Source organism: Staurois parvus, unplaced genomic scaffold, assembly GCF_062004578.1.
Source record: "Staurois parvus isolate SC_StPar_1 unplaced genomic scaffold, SC_StPar_1.0 ptg000248l, whole genome shotgun sequence".
Classification (NCBI taxonomy): Eukaryota; Metazoa; Chordata; class Amphibia; order Anura; family Ranidae; genus Staurois; species Staurois parvus.
In genome coordinates this window covers 505,773-526,146 of record NW_028318044.1, presented here as the reverse complement: position 1 = coordinate 526,146, position 20,374 = coordinate 505,773, and the positions used below count along the sequence as shown (strand labels likewise).

Sequence of the window (20,374 nt, the reverse complement as noted above, 5' to 3'; positions counted from 1 at the left end):
TGTGCTTCCTTCTAAAGCTGTGGCTCAAGCAAGAGTTCCCCCCCTCCGTCTCTCCACATTGTGGTGACGTCATCCAGGACGCTGGGACGTCGGATACACGTGGTCCCTGCACTGACAGGTATTCTACTCCACTGCTCCCTCTGAGCGGACGGGCCGTCCATCCTGGAACCTGACTTCTTAAAGCCACAGGCTGGTTATTTATTTTTTACCTTATGAATTATTAAAGGCACACCCCCATATCAGGTGTATTACTTTTATCACAAAACTACACCGCGCCTGGCTCCTGTTCATACTTTCCACAAACCGATGTGTTTTTACCATGGCAGCAGTGAGTTTTTTCCCCACCAATCACAGTTGACATATCCCATTCACTTATTTCCTTTGGGACACATCTGTGCGCTTTTATCCAAACCGTTTTCTCTAGTACCTTTCATAGGCTTTTTTTTGGGTGTTGTTTGAGTGTGGGTGAGGACCAGGGGCGGACTGACCATTTGGACACTCGGGCACTGCCCGAGGGCCCGGGGTCAGTAGGGGGCCCCATGAGATGCCCCTGGTACCTTTTTCATAGGCTTTTTTGAGTTTGGGCAAGGACACAGGGGCCCCATGATCCCCTATTGCCTGGGGGCCCCATGAGTTGTCAGTCCGCCCCTGGTGAGGACACAGGGGCCCCATGATCCTCTATTGCCTAGGGGCCCCATGATTTGTCAGTCCGCCCCTAATAGCAGCCTAGGACCAAAACAAGGTCATTATGGACAAGCTTCCTTGAAGAAAGGCACACTTCACTGTATATCCACCAGAACCTAGCCTCACCTCTACTGATCCAGTGATATCACACACACACACAGATACCTGCAGTAAACTGGGGGAATAGTAGAATTTATCAAAGTTGTGCGGCTTCCTGTCAATTCACAAGGGAGGATTCATTCATAGGACCATGTCAGTACAAGCAATGCAAAGTGGCCTATTGCAGTCCTTATCGATGCCAACTAAAGGGATGGGGGGGCTTCTTACCTTGCCTAGAGCTCCATTTCGCTTTAATCTTTCTCTGTTACATTAGCCCCTGAGAGACCTAAGCCATTACAGCCCCTTTACAAATGATCGATCCCATACTCGTGCTCCCATAGGAAAAAAACTTTAACCTTCCTAAACAATTCCTAAATCAACACGATGTATTGTAAACCTTATAAGAGATCAGAACAAAATACATGTAAAGAGAAATGAAAATGTACAATTCAGATTAATACAAGGGCTGCACTAGGACTTTTTTTTTTATTAACCCCTTCATGCCTAAGGGTAAAATCAGGGGCGGGCTGACAGGTCATGGGGCCCCCGGGCAATAGGGGATCATGGGGCCCCTGTGTCCTCACCCACACTCAAATCACACCCAAAAAAAGCCTATGAAAGGTACCAGGGACCTCTCATGGGGCCCCCTACTGACCCCAGGCCCTCGGGCAGTACCCGAGTTCGCCCCTGGGTAAAACAAATCTAAATGCCTAAGCACAATTATGCAACTTTGACATGTGTTAGTAAACCCGTACCTATCATCACAACTTACATCCAGGTGGATTATACCACGTTTTTTTCAGGACAAATTGGGCTTTCATTTGGTGGTAAATAGTAATGGATATCTCCTGATTGTTTTCATTATCAGAGGAAAACTGGCCCAAATTAGTAAAAAAAAAACATTTGTGATAGTGTGATAGTAAAACCGTACATATCACCACAACTACTTTGTACCTTGATTTTTTTCAGGACAGATTATGCTTTCATTTGGTGGTAATGGATAGCTCCTGATTTTTTTTTTTTATTATCAAAGAAAAACTGACCCAAAATAGTAAAAAGAAATCATTTTTTTTATTTAGCTGTGTGTTTCTTGTTACTACTATAACTTACCATCAAAGAACAACCCAAAATACATTTTCCAGCTCTTGACGATCGCAGCGATACCATATATGTGTATGTTATTTGTTGTTTGTACCTGGAGTACAGCCCAGAAATAATAGTGCACATTTTGTTTTTTGGTTTTTTTTTACCTAAAACACACTGACACCAATTTTTTTTTAATCCTAACCTTTGACCTTGACCTTTGCCCCTGACCTTGACCCAAACACTTGCCCTAGCACTAAACTAGATCAAACCTTGATCAAGGTATTTTTTCTTTATTTTTTATTTTATTTTTTAATATTTATTGTTTATTTATTATTTATTTCAGGTGCTTATATAGCGCTGTCAATTTACGCAGCGCTTTACATACAGTCAGGTCCATAAATATTGGGACATGGACACAATTCTAACATTTTTGGCTCTATACACCACCACAGTGGATTTGAAATGAAATGAACAAGATGTGCTTTAACTGCAGACTGTCAGCTTTCATTTGAGGGTCTTTTGGTGTTGCTGAGCTCACCGGTGCATTCCTTCTTTTTAAGAATGTTCCAAACAGTTGTTTTGGCCACGCCTAATGTTTTTGCTATCTCTCTGAGGGGTTTGTTTTGTTTTTTTCAGCCTAATGATGGTTTGCTTCACTGATAGTGACAGCTCTTTGGATCTCATCTTGAGAGTTGACAGCAACAGATTCCAAATGCAAATAGCACACTTGAAATGAACTCTGGAACTTTTATCTGCTCAATGTAATTGGGATAATGAGGGAATAATACACACCTGGCCATGGAACAGCTGAGAAGCCAATTGTCCCATTACTTTTGGTCCCTTAACAAGTGGGAGGCACATATGCAAACTGTTGTAATTCCTACACCGTTCACCTGATTTGGATGTAAATACCCTCAAATTAAAGCTGACAGTCTGCAGTTAAAGCACATCTTGTTTGTTTCATTTCAAATCCATTGTGGTGGTGTATAGAGCCAAAAATGTTAGAATTGTGTCCATGTCCCAATATTTATGGACCTTACTATATATATTGTACATTCACATCAGTCCCTAACCCTCAAGGGGTGTACAATCTAAGGTCCCTAACTCACATTCATACACATACTAGGGCCAATTTTAGACAGGATCCAATTAACCTACCAGCATGTCTTTGGAGGGTGGGAGGAAACCGGAGTACCCGAAGGAAACCCACGCAAGCACAGGGAGAACATACAAACTCCAGGCAGGTGGTGCCGTGGCTGGGATTCGAACCAGTGACCCTAGTACTTCCAGGTGGAAGTGCTAACCATTTAGCCACTTTTTTTTTTTTCTTACAAACATTTTTTCCCCTCTATGCCAGGCGTTAGAGAGATACAATGCATCTCTCTCCTCCATTCATAGAGAGAAAAAAAAACAAGGGGGCCAGGCTTTACAGTGACTGATCACTACGATAGCCAATCAGCAATCATGTGACCCAGAATTGGGAGTCCCGGGTCCCGATTGTTAGAACAGGACCCGGGGACTCTCAGTGACACCGCAGTCTTTGTGCTGGGAGCATGCTGTTTGGCGCGCTCTGAGCACAAAGGCAGGTATGCAAGTATGCGGACCCACGGTAAAAATCCCAGTTCTGTGAGGCAGCATATTTGTGTTACGTCGACGTCAAGGGGTTAACCTACATAGGTTGTTACAATTTCACATGTTGGTAGAGTAACTCTTTCTCTATAGAAACTCTTCTTCTTCTTCTTTCTTTTCATTGAAGGTAAATAATGGATTCCAAGGAGAAGCAATGTTTGCTTGATGAAGGACGGGTGCAGGCTGTCTACAGAATGTTTACAGAGATGACACCATTGACAAGAACAATTTAATGTCATTGGTGACTCTTTGTCAATGATGTTAATGACTGCATGTTGCTTCTGCTTGGAATCCATTATGTACTCGCAATGAAGAAAGAGAAGAAGAGTTACTGTCAGGGGCGGACTGACAACTCATGGGGCCCCTGGGCAATATGGGATCATGGGGCGTCTGTGTCCTTGCCCAAACTCAAAAAAGCCTATGAAAAAGGTACCAGGGGCACCTCATGGGGCCCCCTACTGACCTCAGGCCCTCAGGCAGTGCCCGAGTTTCCAAATGGTCAGTCCTCCCCTGGTCACTGTAGAGGAAGAGTTACTAAAAGTGCAATTTGAACAGCCTATTTTCAGGAAGCGCCTGAAGGTGAGGAGGGAAGGTGACAGTCTGATGGATTGGGGAAGTGAGTTCCAGAGGATGGGGGAGGACCTGGAGAAGTCTTGCAATCGTGCGTGGGAGGAGGAGACCAGGGAGCAAGATAGAAGGAGGTCCTGTGAGGAGCGAAGGGTACGGGTAGGGTGGTACTTGGGAATCATTTATAAAAATGTATGCCCATTTTTGTAAAGCTATTGGTATAGCCCTCAGATGAAAGTGTTAGTAAGAAAAAGTCAAGTGGCAGAAGCAATTGTGTGTTCCTTCACTGGCCCAAGTTCTAGTTCTGGTAGTGTAGGCACAATGGCATGGTGCACTCACCAGTTCTGGAGTTCTACAGGTAATGCAGAATGTGGTAGAGGTGGTCCCAGGCTTTTCCTAGGTTGTAAAGCCTTGGGAAAAGTCCATTCACACTTCTCAAACTGTTCCTGGTAAACCAGTGTATATCTAGGCCAAGAAAACACATTACTTTCTGCTAGGGTCCAAGAGTTTTAGCCAGACTGCCATCAATTGGAAACCAAGGCTTATTACCCTTCACTATTTTTCTTTTAATTTTCTTTCTTAGCTTTCTCTATCAGCAAAGTAGGGTAACAGTTGCAGATACAACTAGGTCTCCTAAATTCTAACTGTTTGGCATTACTGACGTATCTGCTCTGTTTAGATCTGCAGATCCATTTTAATCTCACATTTGTAAATGAACAAATATTTCTTCTTTCTATAGCTAAAGCTTTATATTCTATTACAATACATGACTGATGAGCAAGCAATAAGGTGACTTGGAACGCTACCACAGTATATTTTGTTCAAGTGAAACTGGTTCTTTGCCAATCCCATTTACAAGGACCACAGTCTAGCCAAGTGAAGGGTTTTCCATTTAGAATGGAATCAATCACTCCCGCAGAAAGTCTTTCCATATACATTACCTTTGATTAGAAATTGGACAATGAGTTGCTGACCACATTGCAAACTCATTTCCAAATAACGAAGGTTTACCTTGTACAGCTGTTTCAAACAGAACCTGAGCAAGAATTATTTGTAAAACGAATTTATTAGATGTCCACTTCTTGAAGCCAAAAACACAATAATCCAATTATGCTTTCATAAGAACATCATTAAATGTAAGACTTAGCAGATGTAAGTGAATCTGGTTTGATGTCAGTTACCTGTACTCTGGGAAAGGAAGAGGCAAGAGCCAATTAGAGATCAGGGAATATCCTTACAGGAAGTGAGAGCATAATGATGACCTCATTAGTCTGCTGCTTCTCTTTCACTCTCCACTTATAGGCTATGGTGGGTCTAGGACCATGCTCTTTTAACTTTAATATAATGAAGCCTGCAAAGAAGTCCAGGATCTGTCAGGATCCTATGATATTTCGTTTTTTTGGTAACTGCTGGAGAATTAAATCTTCTTATGGCTTTTTTTATGTCCATCAGGAACTCTGATGATGAAGTAATCACGCACGCATCAAGCACACAGTGCTTGAAGTCCCAGGTCTGTACACCCACCATGGCGAGTAGAAGGAAGTAGTAAAAGATGTTATAGTGAGCGCGACTTAGATGAAAAGGTGTGTAAATATGTATACACAACAACGCTACTGAGCAGCTGATACACCAAAAAGGTAACCAAACAAAAACCTCCAATCAAACGTATATATCAAATAGAATGGTGCAGCGCTAAATAATAGAGCACAGTTTATACACACAATATATGCACATGCGTGATATCACTCTGATGGTGATCCATAAATACAAAAGTTCAATGTAATAGTGCGGATCATGGAGAGATCCTAATTCCAGGTGAGTGGACGTCCTGATCCAAGGTGTGATGATAAGTGTGAGCCACACAAATAGGTGAAAAACGCACTCACCAGATGTGCGTTTAATATACGCAATATGTAATCCTGCGTCACCAGGCCATAGATCGATCATCAGATCCCAGATCAGATTGCACCCAGATCACCATCCCGGCTCCACAGAAGTAAGGTCATCCGAAACAGCTACCAGGTATCACCACCAGGGTCCTGAGTCCTCCAGATGGGCACTGCGAATGATAGCACTCACACAGAGTGCCCAATAAGAAACCTCATAGCGTGATACTGCTTAAGATACCTTTATTCAGGGTTGGTTGGTGTAGGGTACATAAAAGATTTTAAACAAAAAGTTTACTGACCACATGTTTTTCAGGGTGTCCACCAATGGTGGTTAGGTGTCCTGCTGCCCCCTTGACGCGTTTCGTGCGGGCCCTGAACCCTATGAATATGTGCATCGCACGAAACGCGTCAGCGGGCAGCAGCAGCAGGACACCCTGAAAAACATATGGTCAGTAAACTTTTCGTTTAAAATCATTTAACAAGATAACCCGAAAATCAAAGTGAAAAAATGATGCAGCAGGCGAGTCCATTTTGCTGAAATGTCATTACAGCAACTCAGAATGGTCCTCAGTAGTCTGTGTGGCCCCCACATGCTTGTATGCATGCCTGACAATGTCGGGGGAGGCTCCTAATGAGACAACGGATGGTGTCCTGGGGGATTTTCTCCCAGATCTGGACCAGGGCATCACTGAGCTTCTGGACAGTCTGAGGTGCAACCTGGCAGCGTCAGATGCACCAAAACATGATATCCCAGAGGTGTTCTATTGGATTTAGGTCACAGGAGTCATTCAGTGGTATCAATTCCTTCATCCTCCAGGAACTGCCTGCAAACTCTCGCCACGTGAGGCCGGGCATTGTCATGCACCAGGAGGAACCCAGGACCCACTGCACCAGCGTAGGGTCTGACAATGGGTCCAAGGATTTCATCCTGATACCTAATGGCAAGCAGGGTGCCATTGCCTAGCCTGTAGAGGTCTGTGCGTCGATCCATGGATATGCCTCCCCAGACCATCACTGACCCACCACCAAAACGGTCATGCTGTACGATGTTATAGGCAGCATAACTTTCTCCATGGCTTCTCTAGACCCTTTCACGTCTGTCACATGTGCTCAGGGCAAAGCTGCTCTCATCTGTGAAAAGCACAGGGCGCCAGTGGTGGACCTGCCAATTCTGGTGTTCAATGGCAATGCCAATCGAGCTCTGCAGTGCCGAATAGTGAGCACAGGGCTCACTAGAGGACATTGGGCCCTCAGGCCACCCTCATGAAGTCTGTTTCTGATTGTTTGGTCAGAGACATTCACTCCAGTGGCCTGCTGGAGGTCATTTTGTAGGGCTTTGGCAGGGCAGTGCTCATCCTGTTCCTCCTTGCACAAAGGAGCAGATACCGGTCCTACTGATGGGTTAAGGACCTTCTACGGCCCTGTCCAGCTCTCCTAGAGCAACTGCCTGTCTCCTGGAATCTCCTCCATGCTCTTGAGACTGTACTTGGCGACACAGCAAACCTTCTGGTAATGGTACCTATTGATGTGCTTTCCTGGAGGAGTTGGACTGCCTGTGCAACCTCTGTAGGATCCAGATATCGCTTCATGCTACCAGTAGTGACACTGACCCTAGCCAAATGCAAAACTAGTGAAAAACAGTCAGAAAAGATGAGTAGGGAAATGTCTGTGGCCTCCACCTGTAAAGCCATTCCTGTTTTGGGAATCGTCTCATTGTTGCCCACCTAGTGCACCTGTTGTTAATTTCATTAACACCAAAGCAGTTGAAATGGATGAACAACCCCCTCTGCTACTTACCTGACCAGATCAATATCCCAGGAGTTTCATTGACTTGATGCTAAACTCTGATTAAAAACTGTTCCTTTAATTTTTTTTCTTCCCCGTTCTGATGCTCGGTTTGAACTTCAGCAAGTCGTCTTCACCACGTCTAGATGCCTAAATGCATTGAGTTGTTGCTTTGTAATTGGCTGCTTAGCAATTTGTGTTACCAAGCAATTGAACAGGTGGACCTAATAACGTAGCTGGTGAATGTATGTACGATATGTAAAGCAACTGCATAAATGGTCAGCACTATAAAAATACCTGTAATAAATAAATAATAATTTCTGCTTGCATGTCAACTCATGCTTATGATTTCTATCTAGTTCATGCTTTTTTTTTTCTTATAGGAGACTGAACTTTTGGATTTAAGTCTAGTCAAAGATGCCAGATGGGGAAAGCATGCGCGAATTCCAAAGGTAAGATCTATATGGTTCCATTAAAAGTAGATATTGTTGGGTTGGTGTGTGTACTTATAGGGTTTTGCTAGCAGCTGCTGAAGCTACCTGAGCTCTTTACAGTCCCATCGTATAAATGGGTCCTCCAGAGACATTAGATCAGTATAATGTACATAGGTGTCAGTACTCACCACTCCCAGGATAGCAGTTGAACAATATTGACATTTGTCTGAAGAGACAACTCATAGGTCTAGTGGATCTCGTCTTTCATCTCAACCTTATTTAATTTTGAACCTTTGAGAAAATGATATCAGTACTAGAATAAATCAGCTGTGGTGGTAACCCTTGGATAGTATAGCTCTCTTGTATTTATAAACTTTTAGCTTTATGTTACAATGGGTAACTATGCTTTCTTGTATACCAGAGCTGAATCCAGCACCATTTGAGTTGAATTGAATGCTTCGAAAGTATTAGTGATTCAAGTATAACTAAACTCAAGAATAAAAAGTAGTTTATTGCAGTTTACTAGTGTGACAGACCCAACCAGGACAGGGGCTTTTGGAGGGGACTAGAGGTTAGCCTGCAATCCCTTCCAAAAGCCCCTGTTACGGTTGAGTCTGTCACAACTAGGCCTAAGGTCCCATTCAGATCGGAGAAGTGTGAAGTGTAATTTGAAGCTTTGTCAGAACTGCTTCAATTCTCAGTGCTAGTATTTCCATCACATTTTTAGTGCCCATTTACAACTGAGCATTGTGTTGCTTGAAGCTCATAGCTTAAAAAAAGTACACGAGCTTCGTCTGGGTCAGAGTCTCACATTTTGGCTCCAATGGTCTTCAACGGGAACACCTGAAAAATGTGGGTAATGTGTGTTTTTTGCGCTTTTTCTTGCCTAGGATCAAGCTTTGCTTTGGGTTGGGTGACCATTGGCCAAACATAAGCACTGTCATATGAGAAGAAGAGAAATGAGTGACATCTTCCTCCATACCTGGAGTATCTGTTGGGTCTGCCATTAAACATATTGCTTTTACCTGCATGGGCAATGAGTAGGTTCACTTTTAGGTTTAGATGCCTTAAACAGCAACTTTACCCACAAGACAGATCTATTGTATATCTAAGGCGGGGTTCAGCAACCTGTAGATTGCTATCTACCAGTAGATGAGTGACATCTTCCTCCATACCCGGAGTATCTGTTGGGGCTGCCATTAAACATGTTGCTTTTACCTGCGTGGGCAATGAGTAGGTACACATTTAGGTTTAGATGCCTTAAACAGCAACTTCACCCACAAGACAGATCTATTTTATATCTAAGGCTGCTCTCATCTGTGAAAAGCACAGGGCGCCAGTGGCGGACCTGCCAATTCTGGGGTTCAATGGCAATGCCAATCGAGCTCTGTAGTGCCGAATAGTGAGCACAGGGCTCACTAGAGGACATCGGGCCCTCAGGCCACCCTCATGAAGTCTGTTTCTGATTGTTTGGTCAGAGACATTCACACCAGTGGCCTGCTGGAGGTCATTTTGTAGGTCTCTGGCAGTGCTCATCCTGTTCCTCCTTGCACAAAGGAGCAGATACCGGTCCTACTGATGGGTTAAGGACCTTCTACGGCCCTGTCCAGCTCTCCTAGAGTACCTTCCTGTCTCCTGGAATGTCCTCCATGCTCTTGAGACTGTGCTTGGCGACACAGCAAACCTTCTGGCAATGGCACCTATTGATGTGCTTTCCTGGAGGAAAAATACCCGGAGTATCTGTTGGGGCTGCCATTAAACATGTTGCTTTTACCTGCGTGGGCAATGAGTCGGTTTACATTTAGGTTTAGATGCCTTAAACAGCAACTTCACCCACAAGACAGATCTATTGTATATCTAAGGCGGGGTTCAGCAACCTGTAGATTGCTATCTACCAGTAGATCACGGCCAGGTGGCTGGCAGATCGCGGTCTGGGTTTGCTGACCTGCCATCCCAGAGCATCAAACAGAGGGCAATGCAGAGGGACTACTTGTAAAGTTGGAGCTGTAGTAGGGAGCAATGTTCCGCATAAGTCGATGCCTCCTCTGTACTGGTGGCTCCTGTCCCATGCCGAGTGATACCAACTGCACTCCACCTCTTATCCCGGTTAGCGGTCTCCAGAGTAGTGCCAGCAGCAGGAAAGAAGAGATCTTCAGGCCAGTGTGAAGCGGACCCATAAGGAAGAAAAATATATTTGAAATATATTTTAAAAATATTCTTCCCAAATATATTGCCATATATTTGAAATGCTACAATTTTGGCCATATTGAATATATTTCAAAATATATTTCAATAAATAATATATATATATATATATACTGCACGTTGAAATGCATTTTTATTACAAAATGTATGAAAAATATTGTTAAAAATACATTTTAAATATACTGTATGTCTTTAAAAATACTAACCTACATTTTTGGGATGCATTTACAAATATATGGAAAAATATATGTTAAAATGATTTTTTTATATCTTGAAAAAAATCTGAAGAAAATATTTTAAAAAAACAAGCATTTTTTAATCTGCGTTTTCCAGCAGTTTCCATCGTTCAGAAGTGTCCCGTGTACATGGGGCCTAAGATTTATGTAATAGGAGGACACACCATCTATCCAATCACTCTGCATCCAATCAGGCTGGCTTTTGCGCTACAATAGGGGTGTCAAATGGGTCCTCATGCACACTTGACGTTTTTACAGCGGCTGTTTTTGGCCATCCAAAGCAGTGTGCAGGAGCTGACAGGGAGGAGAACTGCTTTGTTTACAAACCGTTCTCCTCCCTGTCGGAGATGCTCAGTAATATCTGGGCCGGGACCCGAATGCTCATGCCCCCTACCCAGAAATGCACAATCATGTATATGTACGTGATTTTGCACACCCGTGCCGCCCTGTAGGAGTATTTCTGCTATAGGGGGGTCTGGAAGCGGCTAACAAGTCTTTATTGGTGGTCACCAAAAGCAACAGAAGTTGTAATTCCTGCTGTGATCACAAAACCAAGCATTGCACCATGACATGACCTGCCCAGGGGCGGACTGACAACTCATGGGGCCCCCGGGCAATAGGGGATCATAGGGCCCCTGTGTCCTTGCTCAAACTCAAAAAAGCCTATGAAAAAGGTACTAGGGGCATCTCATGGGGCCCCCTACTGACCCCGGGCCCTCGGGCAGTGCCCGAGTTTCCAAATGGTCAGTCCGCCCCTGGACCTGCCTCTACAGCTAAAGAGGGTAGCGGTTGGGGGGCGGTAAAAGCTCAGCCGGAGAGTTTCACCATTCTCCCAAACCTCACATGTGAGTGAGCTCTAGGGGAACTACTTAGCAGGGACGTCCCTAGGGTTGGTGTCACCCGTTTTGGTAACAATTGGTGTCACCCCCTCCGACAATCCTCGCAGGATGGATTGAGCATAATGGATCGGAAATCCGATCCATTACTCTCCCCAATCCGCAGATCCGATCCATCTTGCGGGGATGGTCGGTTTGCAACCTATATGGGGTCGAATGATCTTTCCACCCCGGTCCGGTCTGCACATGCTCGAGAAGTGATGTCAGATGGAGGAGGTTCCTGCTGTCGCGGCCGCATTTCCTGACTACAGCCAAGTCCCGGATCTTGCACAGCCTTACCTAGATCAGTTAACCCCGTATAGGTTGCAAGCCGACGATCCCTGCAGGATGGATCGGATCTGCGGACTGGGGAGCATAATGGATCGAACTCCGATCCATTATGCTCAATCCGCAGATCCGATCCATCTTGCAGGGATCGTCGGCTTGCTTTAAAACTTTCCTTTTCGTGGAGCTCGTGGAGAGGGTCTGGTGTCACCCCGTGCGATAGGTGTCACCCAGTGCGGACACCACTGCTACTTCGGCACAGTTACTATTTCTAGATGTTCCCTACAAGACAGCAAATCCTATTTTGAGTTTTGGGCTACTTTTATAAAACGGGGTGAAAGATCTGACAGGCCTGTGGTGTGAACGATCGGCGAGCTGATATATTCCACCTTTCAAACAAATGTGGGTCATGTGTATTTTTAGTATGATATCATTTTGTATTTCTGCCCTATATACCTGTCCATTAAGAAGTCTCCATAGCTAGTGGATTTCGGGGTGACATGGCATGCTGCACTCCTCAGAAGCCGTATTATGACATTCCCTCGTTTCCCGTACAATAGAGAGGAACCGATTGGAGCAAGCTTTGAACAAAAGTGCTTTTAGATGTCCAGAAGGATTTCTCACACATGGGTAAGACTCGCCGAAAAGGATATTTGTGTGCATATAATATTTATAACATTGTGAGTTATTCAGGGCTCCGCTTCCGATGTACTTTAATAAAATGCTTGGATGGAGACGTGGATCTCAAAAAAGTTCAGGGAAGGTTTTTTTTTTTTTTTCACTATATGTAACATGCTTACAGAAAAGGCAGAGGTCTTCTGTGTGGTACGCATTGTTCATGCCTGATAGTAACAATGAAGGCACCCCCTCTTTCTGCTGACGTCGGGGTGGTGCAGCTTTGCAATTTTGCCTGGAGAACTATTGCAGCTGAACTCTAGTAATGCAAAGTGTCCATTGAGATGTCACAGCAAGCTATGGTCAGACAATCTTCAGTCTTTCTGGTGATACACAGTTTTCAGGGTAAAGGATAAGTTCACCTTTGGGAACATGTTACATGTTGCACGCAGTTTTAGGGTGGACCATGTAACATGTTCCCATAGCCCCAGCTGCCTCCCACCGCCCGCCGTACACCCCGTACATCCCATACATCCCATACATCACATACATCCCATACATCTGGTACACCCCATACATCCCGTACATCCCGTGCACCCCGTACACCCCATACATCCCGTACATCCCGTACACCCTGTACACCCTGTACACCCCAACATCCCGTACATCACGTACACCTAGTACATCCCGTACACCCCATACATCCCGTACATCACATACATCCCGTACATCCAGTACATCCCATACTCATAGTACACCCCATACATCCCGTACATCACATACATCCCGTACATGCAGTACATCCCATACACCTAGTACACCCCATAAATCCCGTACATCACATACTGTACATCCCATACACCCCATACATCCCACACATCCCGTACATCTCGTACATCCCATACATCCCGTACATCTCGTACATCACATACATCCCGTACATCCAGTACATCCCATACACCTAGTACACCCCATAAAACCCGTACATCACATACTGTACATCCCATACACCCCATACATCCCACACATCCCGTACATCTCGTACATCCCATACATCCCGTACATCTCGTACATCACATACATCTGGTACATCCCGTACACCCCGTACACCCTGTACACCCCATACATCCCATACATCCTGTACACCCCATACATCCCATACATCCTGTACACCCCATACATCCCATACATCTGGTACACCCCATACATCCCGTATACCCCGTACACCCCATACATCTTGTACATCACGTACATCCCATACACCTAGTACACCCCATAAATCCCGTACACCCCATACACCCCGTATATCCCATGCATCCCATACATCACGTACATCCCGTACACCCCATACATCCCGTACATCCAATACATCCTGTACACCCCATACATCCCGTACATCCCATACATCCCATACATCACATAGCTTTTTATATTCTGGACTTTGAAAGGATGTATAGAAGACTGCAGATAAACAGGTACGACTTACGTAGGAGGATTTGTTTCATCTCTGTGTATCACCTGAGGCCAGTCACTTCACTCGGTATATGGAAGGGTTTACAACCACTTTAATAAAGGCGGAGTTTCTCTTTAATGTTGTAGGTGAAGGTCCATTTATTTTGTTAGCGGTTTCCATCGTCTCTACTTTATTAGGCTCCATGTACACTGCAGCTGATAAACTGACGTTTAGGAGCTTTTCTGCGTTTTTTTCAGCAGCCCCTGAACTCTCCCTAATGTTCTCCTATGTGTCCATGTACACATCTTCCTTTACAGGCAGTTGAGTTTACAGTCGTTTTTTTTGAATGCACCAAACTTGCGTTCAGGAGTAGATTTTACCAGAGTTTCAAACACTAAAACGTGTAAACGTGGCTAAACGCGGCGAACCGTGTTCATAAGTGTTTGCATTTAGAAACGTTTTTAACTGTTCCAGATATCCAGATGCTGTCCAGAGCCTTTTTTCATCATCAGAAATGCATGCAAAGCATTTTTCCATGTATTTAAATGGACCCGTAACACCAGCGCAATCAGTTCCAGGTTTTGCGTGAAGGAACAAATGGAAGAATGCTGCATTATGATGGGATCCATAGTGAATACAACCAGAAAAGACAGGTCATCTCAACACATACTGCTCCCTCTGCTTCTACTCTCTCTATTCCTCTCAAAATGTCTGAAATAGTTACTTTTTTCCCATTGCCCAACGGATAAAATTCAAAACATTAGCAATCACATATAAAGCCATTTATAACTCCGCCCCAAATTACATCTACAATCTTGTCTCCAATTACCACCCAAACCATCCTCTCCGCTCCTCGCACGACCTCCTGCTCTCTAGCTCCCTTGTCTCCTCCTCCCATGCTTGTCTCCAGGACTTCTCCAGAGCTTCCCCCATCCTCTGGAACTCTCTACCCCAATCTATCAGACTATCGCCTACTCTGCTCACTTTTAGGCGATCTCTGAAAACCTCTCTCTTCAGGGAAGCCTATCCTGCCCTCAGCTAATAATGGAATCTTCTACTCTTCCAACCAGTCCATCCCCTACAGTTACTACCTTTTGTACCACTAGCCCCTCCCTCTTAGATTGCAAGACCCAGGATCAGGGCCCTCCTAACCCTGTTGTATTGAACTGTATTGTTGCTGTATTGTCTCCCGTTATATTGTAAAGCGCTGAGCAAACTGTTGGCGCTATATAAATCCTGTATAATAATAATAATAATATTAATAATAATATATAAATCCTGTATAATAATAATAATAATATATAAATCCTGTATAATAATAATATATAAATCCTGTATAATAATAATAATAATATATAAATCCTGTATAATAATAATAATAATGTCTTAGATTGTAAGCTCCCAGGATCAGGCCCTCCTAACCCTCTTGTATTGAACTGTATTGTTGCTGTATTGTCTCCCGTTATATTGTAAAGTGCTGAGCAAACTGTTGGCGCGATATAAATCCTGTATAATAATAATATATAAATCCTATATAATAATAATATATAAATCCTGTATAATAATAATAATATATAAATCCTGTATAATAATAATATATAAATCCTGTATAATAATAATAATAATAATATATAAATCCTGTATAATAATAATAATAATAATATATAAATCCTGTATAATAATAATAATAATATATAAATCCTGTATAATAATAATGTCTTAGATTGTAAGCTCCCAGGATCAGGGCCCTCCTAACCCTCTTGTATTGAACTGTATTGTCTCCCGTTATATTGTAAAGTGCTGAGCAAACTGTTGGCGCTATATAAATCCTGTATAATAATAATATATAAATCCTGAATAATAATAATAATATATAAATCCTGTATAATAATAATAACTTTTTTACGATTTTTCAGTGCATTCTGGGCATTTGGGAAAGTCTCTTGAGATTAACTTTTAAAAACGCTTCTAAACGCAAAAGCACATAAACGCGGTATACAAACGCGGCTAAACTGGCGTTTTTTAACCTCCATTTTCCAGCAGTCAGTTTCCATCGTTCAGAAGAGTTTTCCAAACGCCCCGTGTACATGGAGCCCTTATGGTATAAATCTATTTCCTACTTTTTTATATATATAATTCAGTTCCGCGTGTTATCTCCTGCTCTCCGTGTGTACAAAGCTGAGTTAAACTTTAAAGCCGATTTTATGCTGCAGATATCTATAATAGCCCGCACTTTTCTTCAGCAATCCATTCTTGTCAATTTCCAGCCCATGATAACACTAATTTTCATGTCACAAACTACAAACTAAATTGTCACCACACGCTCGGAGGAACAATGGCTGCTCAACTAGTAAAGCCAATTATAGCGTGTTTTCTGTGTCTTTTTTTGGCAAAATAATAATAGTACACTAAAAGAGCATTGTGTTTCTTCTCCAGACCTCCTATGTTATTGAGACATTTCCAGAGGGAAATAGAAGAGCCATTAAGTGCTTATGAGAAATATGAGTTGTTCAAGCAGCCTAAATGGGTGGCATGGTGATGGTCACCATACTTGGGACCATTTTTGGGATGTTTCGTTGAAGGACACTGCAGGTCCAATAGGATCTATGACTACTGACAGAACAGGTGTGTAGAATTGATAGAGGTGGACTAATAGAAATGAGGTCTTGATAGCAATGTAGCATCGAAAACAATCCTCCTTCAAAGGGGCTGAAGTGCAGTGGAGGTGCAGACCTTGTTTTGGTCCCAGGCTGCTGCCTCTCTGGTAGCCTCAAAGAGAATGTTGAGTAGATGACAACCTCTGAGGTAGTATTGAGGAGCTCCCAGTAGAAAAGTTTGTGACTCGGAGAGGTCATATTGAGTATTCAGTGATGTTTCTTCACACGCAAAGTCTATTTACAAAGGGTTCCATTAGGAGAACCTCAATGCCCATCACAATTGCCATGAATGCCTTTTATTGCCCTTCTGCTCTATACTCTCAGGAATAGTGGACAACTCAATATAAGCTCTACAAGGCTAGTAGTAATTTATTCTATAGAGCACATGTGTCAAACACAAGACCTGAAGGCCAAATCTGACCCACCAGGCCATTTCATGTTACCCTCGCACCTCTCCTGCAACTGTGGTACCTTCTCGTCTATACTCCCACCTTGTCTCATCAGTCAGCAGCAGAGAGGAGGACAGAACTCCTCCTACAGATCCTGCTCCTCTCTGTGCAGCCACAGCACCTCTCGTCTCCACCTCCCCTGGTCTCAGCATTCAGTAGACTCAGCAGTTGACTACAGCCCTCCTTTGGGCCTCCTCTAGACTGCACATTCTGTTTCCCAACACCACCCCCAGCTTTTTGCTGGCAGGAGCACAAGGTATGGGGGGTGCACTGTGGTGTAAGGGCCCTCCTGCAGACCCTGCACTTTCTGCTTCCAAGCTCCGCCCCCAGCTCCTTCCTGGCAGGTAAGGGGAGGGTGCACTGTGATGTAAGGGACCTCCTCCAGACACTGCACTTTCAACTTCCCAGTTTCACCCCCAGCTTCCTCATTGCAAGAGCACAAGGTAAGATGGGGGGTGCAGTGTGATGTAAGGGATTGTGGGGGACTCTTGACTTCTGATGGTTGGGGAGCTCTTGACATCTGATGTAAGGGGGGTTGGGGTGCTCTGGACATCTAGCCTTACAGATACAACCGGCCCTGCAAGGGCAAGCATAATGCTGATGCGGTCGCCATTTTGAAATTGAGCTTGGTACCCCTGCTATAGAGGAAGTAAGGTCCTGCCTGTTCTGAAGGGGAACACTCACAGTGTGTGCACCCATGTGATGATTCAGGGTCATCTTCCTAGAGAACTGGGTCCTTTTTTAGGTCTGCTTCCCAACACCAACAACTGCCTAACACCTCCCCTCTCATTCTCAACCTTTTTAACACAGGGGAACCCTTATAATAACTTTCCAATCTCAGGGAACCCCTGCTAAAAATTACCTACAACAAGATCCAGAAATTGCTCAAGGAACCCCCGGTAACCTCTGGAGGAACCTTAGAGTTCCATGGAACCCTGGTTCAGAAGCCTGCTATATACCCCTAGTCTTGAGCCTGTGGTTGACAGCTGAGGTTGCATGACACTTCGATGGTGGGACATTAATTAAAAGGGTCCTATACCCTCCCACATGCTGAGTATTTCTATATTCAGTTAAGTTCTAATGGTACTCTGCCCTCTTCTAGGTGGGGTAATATATCTACTGCACTCCTGTGATCCACAGCCGAAAGAGCTGTAAACCCAAAAGCAAACATTTATCATATTGCAGCTTGCCAATCCTTAGATGTGATGGGTGCATTTGTTTTCTTTTTAGGCTTCCTTCCAATTTTACCTGGTGATCCAGCCGTTAAGCCTGTAGTTTTTCAAAAGAACAAGCTCTCCAGCAGAATGTATCAGTTACAGGGATGAGACTAACCATTCACCACTGACAAGGGTGCATACGATCATCAGCCAGGGGTGGACTGACCATTCGAGCACTCAGGCACTGCCCGAGGGCCCGGGGTCAGTAGGGGTCCCCATGAGATGCCCCTGATACCTTTCATAGGCTTTTTTGGGTGTGGTTTGAGTGTTGGCGAAGACACAGGGGCCTCATGATTTCCTATTGTCAGGGGTCCCCATGAGTTGTCAGTCCGCCCCTGTCATCAGCTTTTATTTATTTATGTGAAACCTTTATCCCAAAAGAAATGAAAAAAAACAAAAATAAAACGGTTTGGTGCATCTGCTTATAAAGTATTAGCTGGAGTTTGGCTTTAATTTGCTGATGTATTTAAAGTGGAGTTCCACCCAAAAGGGGAAGTTCTGCTTTAATGCTTTATCCTCGGCTCCCCATTAAGGATTGGCACTTTTGGGGAGCGGGAGGAGGGAGCAGGTACCCAAAATTGACAGGTACCCGCTCCCACTTCTGCTGCGATCGCCTAGGTGATCGGAAGTGAAAGTTGCCCCCCTCTCCCCATAGTCTTGTGGGACACGTGACAGGTCCCAGAAGACTACGGGGCCATTCACAAAGTGCAGCGCTTCTCACGCATGCGCAGTGGGCACCCGGATGTGAAGCTGCGAGCTGTCACAGCCGGGTGACCACACTAAAGATGCCGGCACCAGGGAGAGAAAATGGGCAGTGACACCAGCGGTGGTGAGGACACCGATGGACCGAGGGACAGGTAAGTGGCTGTATTTTAAGCCCTCATCCACACTTGACATTTTTACAGCGGCTGTTTTTGGCTTTTGATGTTTTTTTCTACAGCATGTTATCCTATGTGTCCATGCACACATAGACTGTAATCAACATTTTTTGGCATGGGCGTTTTTTTGGCTGGAAAATAACCCAGAACTAGCGGGTTTGTAGAGGCATTTTTTTGCTGTAAAAATGCTCTAACGCTGAAAAATGCAGCAAAATGCGGTAAAACTCAGCAAACCGGCGTCTTTGGACATTTTTTTTTGACCAATTAATTTTTTTCTGATAAACAAAATGCTAAAAAACGCAAAAGCGGGAAAATGCAGGAAAACGCTGCTAGACGCGGCAAAACGCCGCTAAACACTAATGCAAAAACACTAAAAAAAGCTGAAAAACTCACGTTTTTAATGTGAGTTTACATAGCTAATGTTACCAGTGTTATCAAAACGCCCCAGCGGCATGAGGCCTAAAGGTCAGCAGCTACAGTTTTTGTAGCTGCTGACTTTTTTTTTCCCAGCTGGAACTCCGCTTTAAATCTGGTAGTCCATCTAACATTCCCCTCCCCCCAAACTGAGAATGCTGCTGTCCAGAGGTGCCCCCTGTGCTCCTTCATCCAGAGTGGAACACTCTAATACAGGAGGTGTGTTATAGGCCAGATCACCAGCTGAAAACAGAGAGGACACGAAGACTGATGTGAATGTACAATATATATGTAAAGCGCTGCGTAAACTGACGGCGATATATAAGTACCTGAAATAAATAAAAATAAACAAATGCAGCCACCAGATCTAATGATTGGTAAGCTGCAATATGTTACATTTTTGGTTTAATACCGCTTTAATGCGCCATGCTTGCTACCAGAATCAAAGTGAACAAATCAAACCATGCAATATGTAGTCAAAACAATGTAATGAAACAAAGTACAATAAAAATACAATAAAGCAACAAGGAATTCAATCACAATTTGAAACATTTTTATTTTCTCATTTCCACTTTAGTGTGATTTTCGAAGTGTAAAAGCTCATGGGGCTGTTATCAAAGCGGGTACAGCGAGTCCTGTGACAGAGAGGATTCGCACTAGATGATGTCTTGCCATTTTCGGCTCAGCATGCTAAAAGCTGCTGAACACGCAGCCTCCAGCATTTCCTTTCCTATAATGTGTTTGGTAGCTGGCACCTTGTCTCTGTAGGAAGGGGACATCTGACTGCAGGGATGGGGTGTTTAGAGGGAAATCTGTCCTGCTGATAAGCAGCAGTATACAGGAATATCATGCCTGCAAGATTCTGTTTTCTTGTATTTAAAAAAAAAAACAACTGAAAAAAATAATAATAATAATAA

The 20,374-nt window shown here is 43.9% G+C and overlaps 1 protein-coding gene across 2 annotated transcripts in view; it reads left to right on the top strand.

Moving 5' to 3' along the window:
* Nucleotides 1-20,374, top strand: part of PLCB1 (phospholipase C beta 1) — an 815,168-nt gene that overhangs the window by 290,866 nt on the left and 503,928 nt on the right. For both annotated transcript variants that reach the window (XM_089680621.1, XM_089680620.1), the window contains exon 3: nucleotides 8,123-8,191. In XM_089680621.1, coding sequence (XP_089536747.1) covers nucleotides 8,123-8,191 — 69 coding nt within the window. The remainder of the gene's footprint in view (nucleotides 1-8,122; nucleotides 8,192-20,374) is intronic.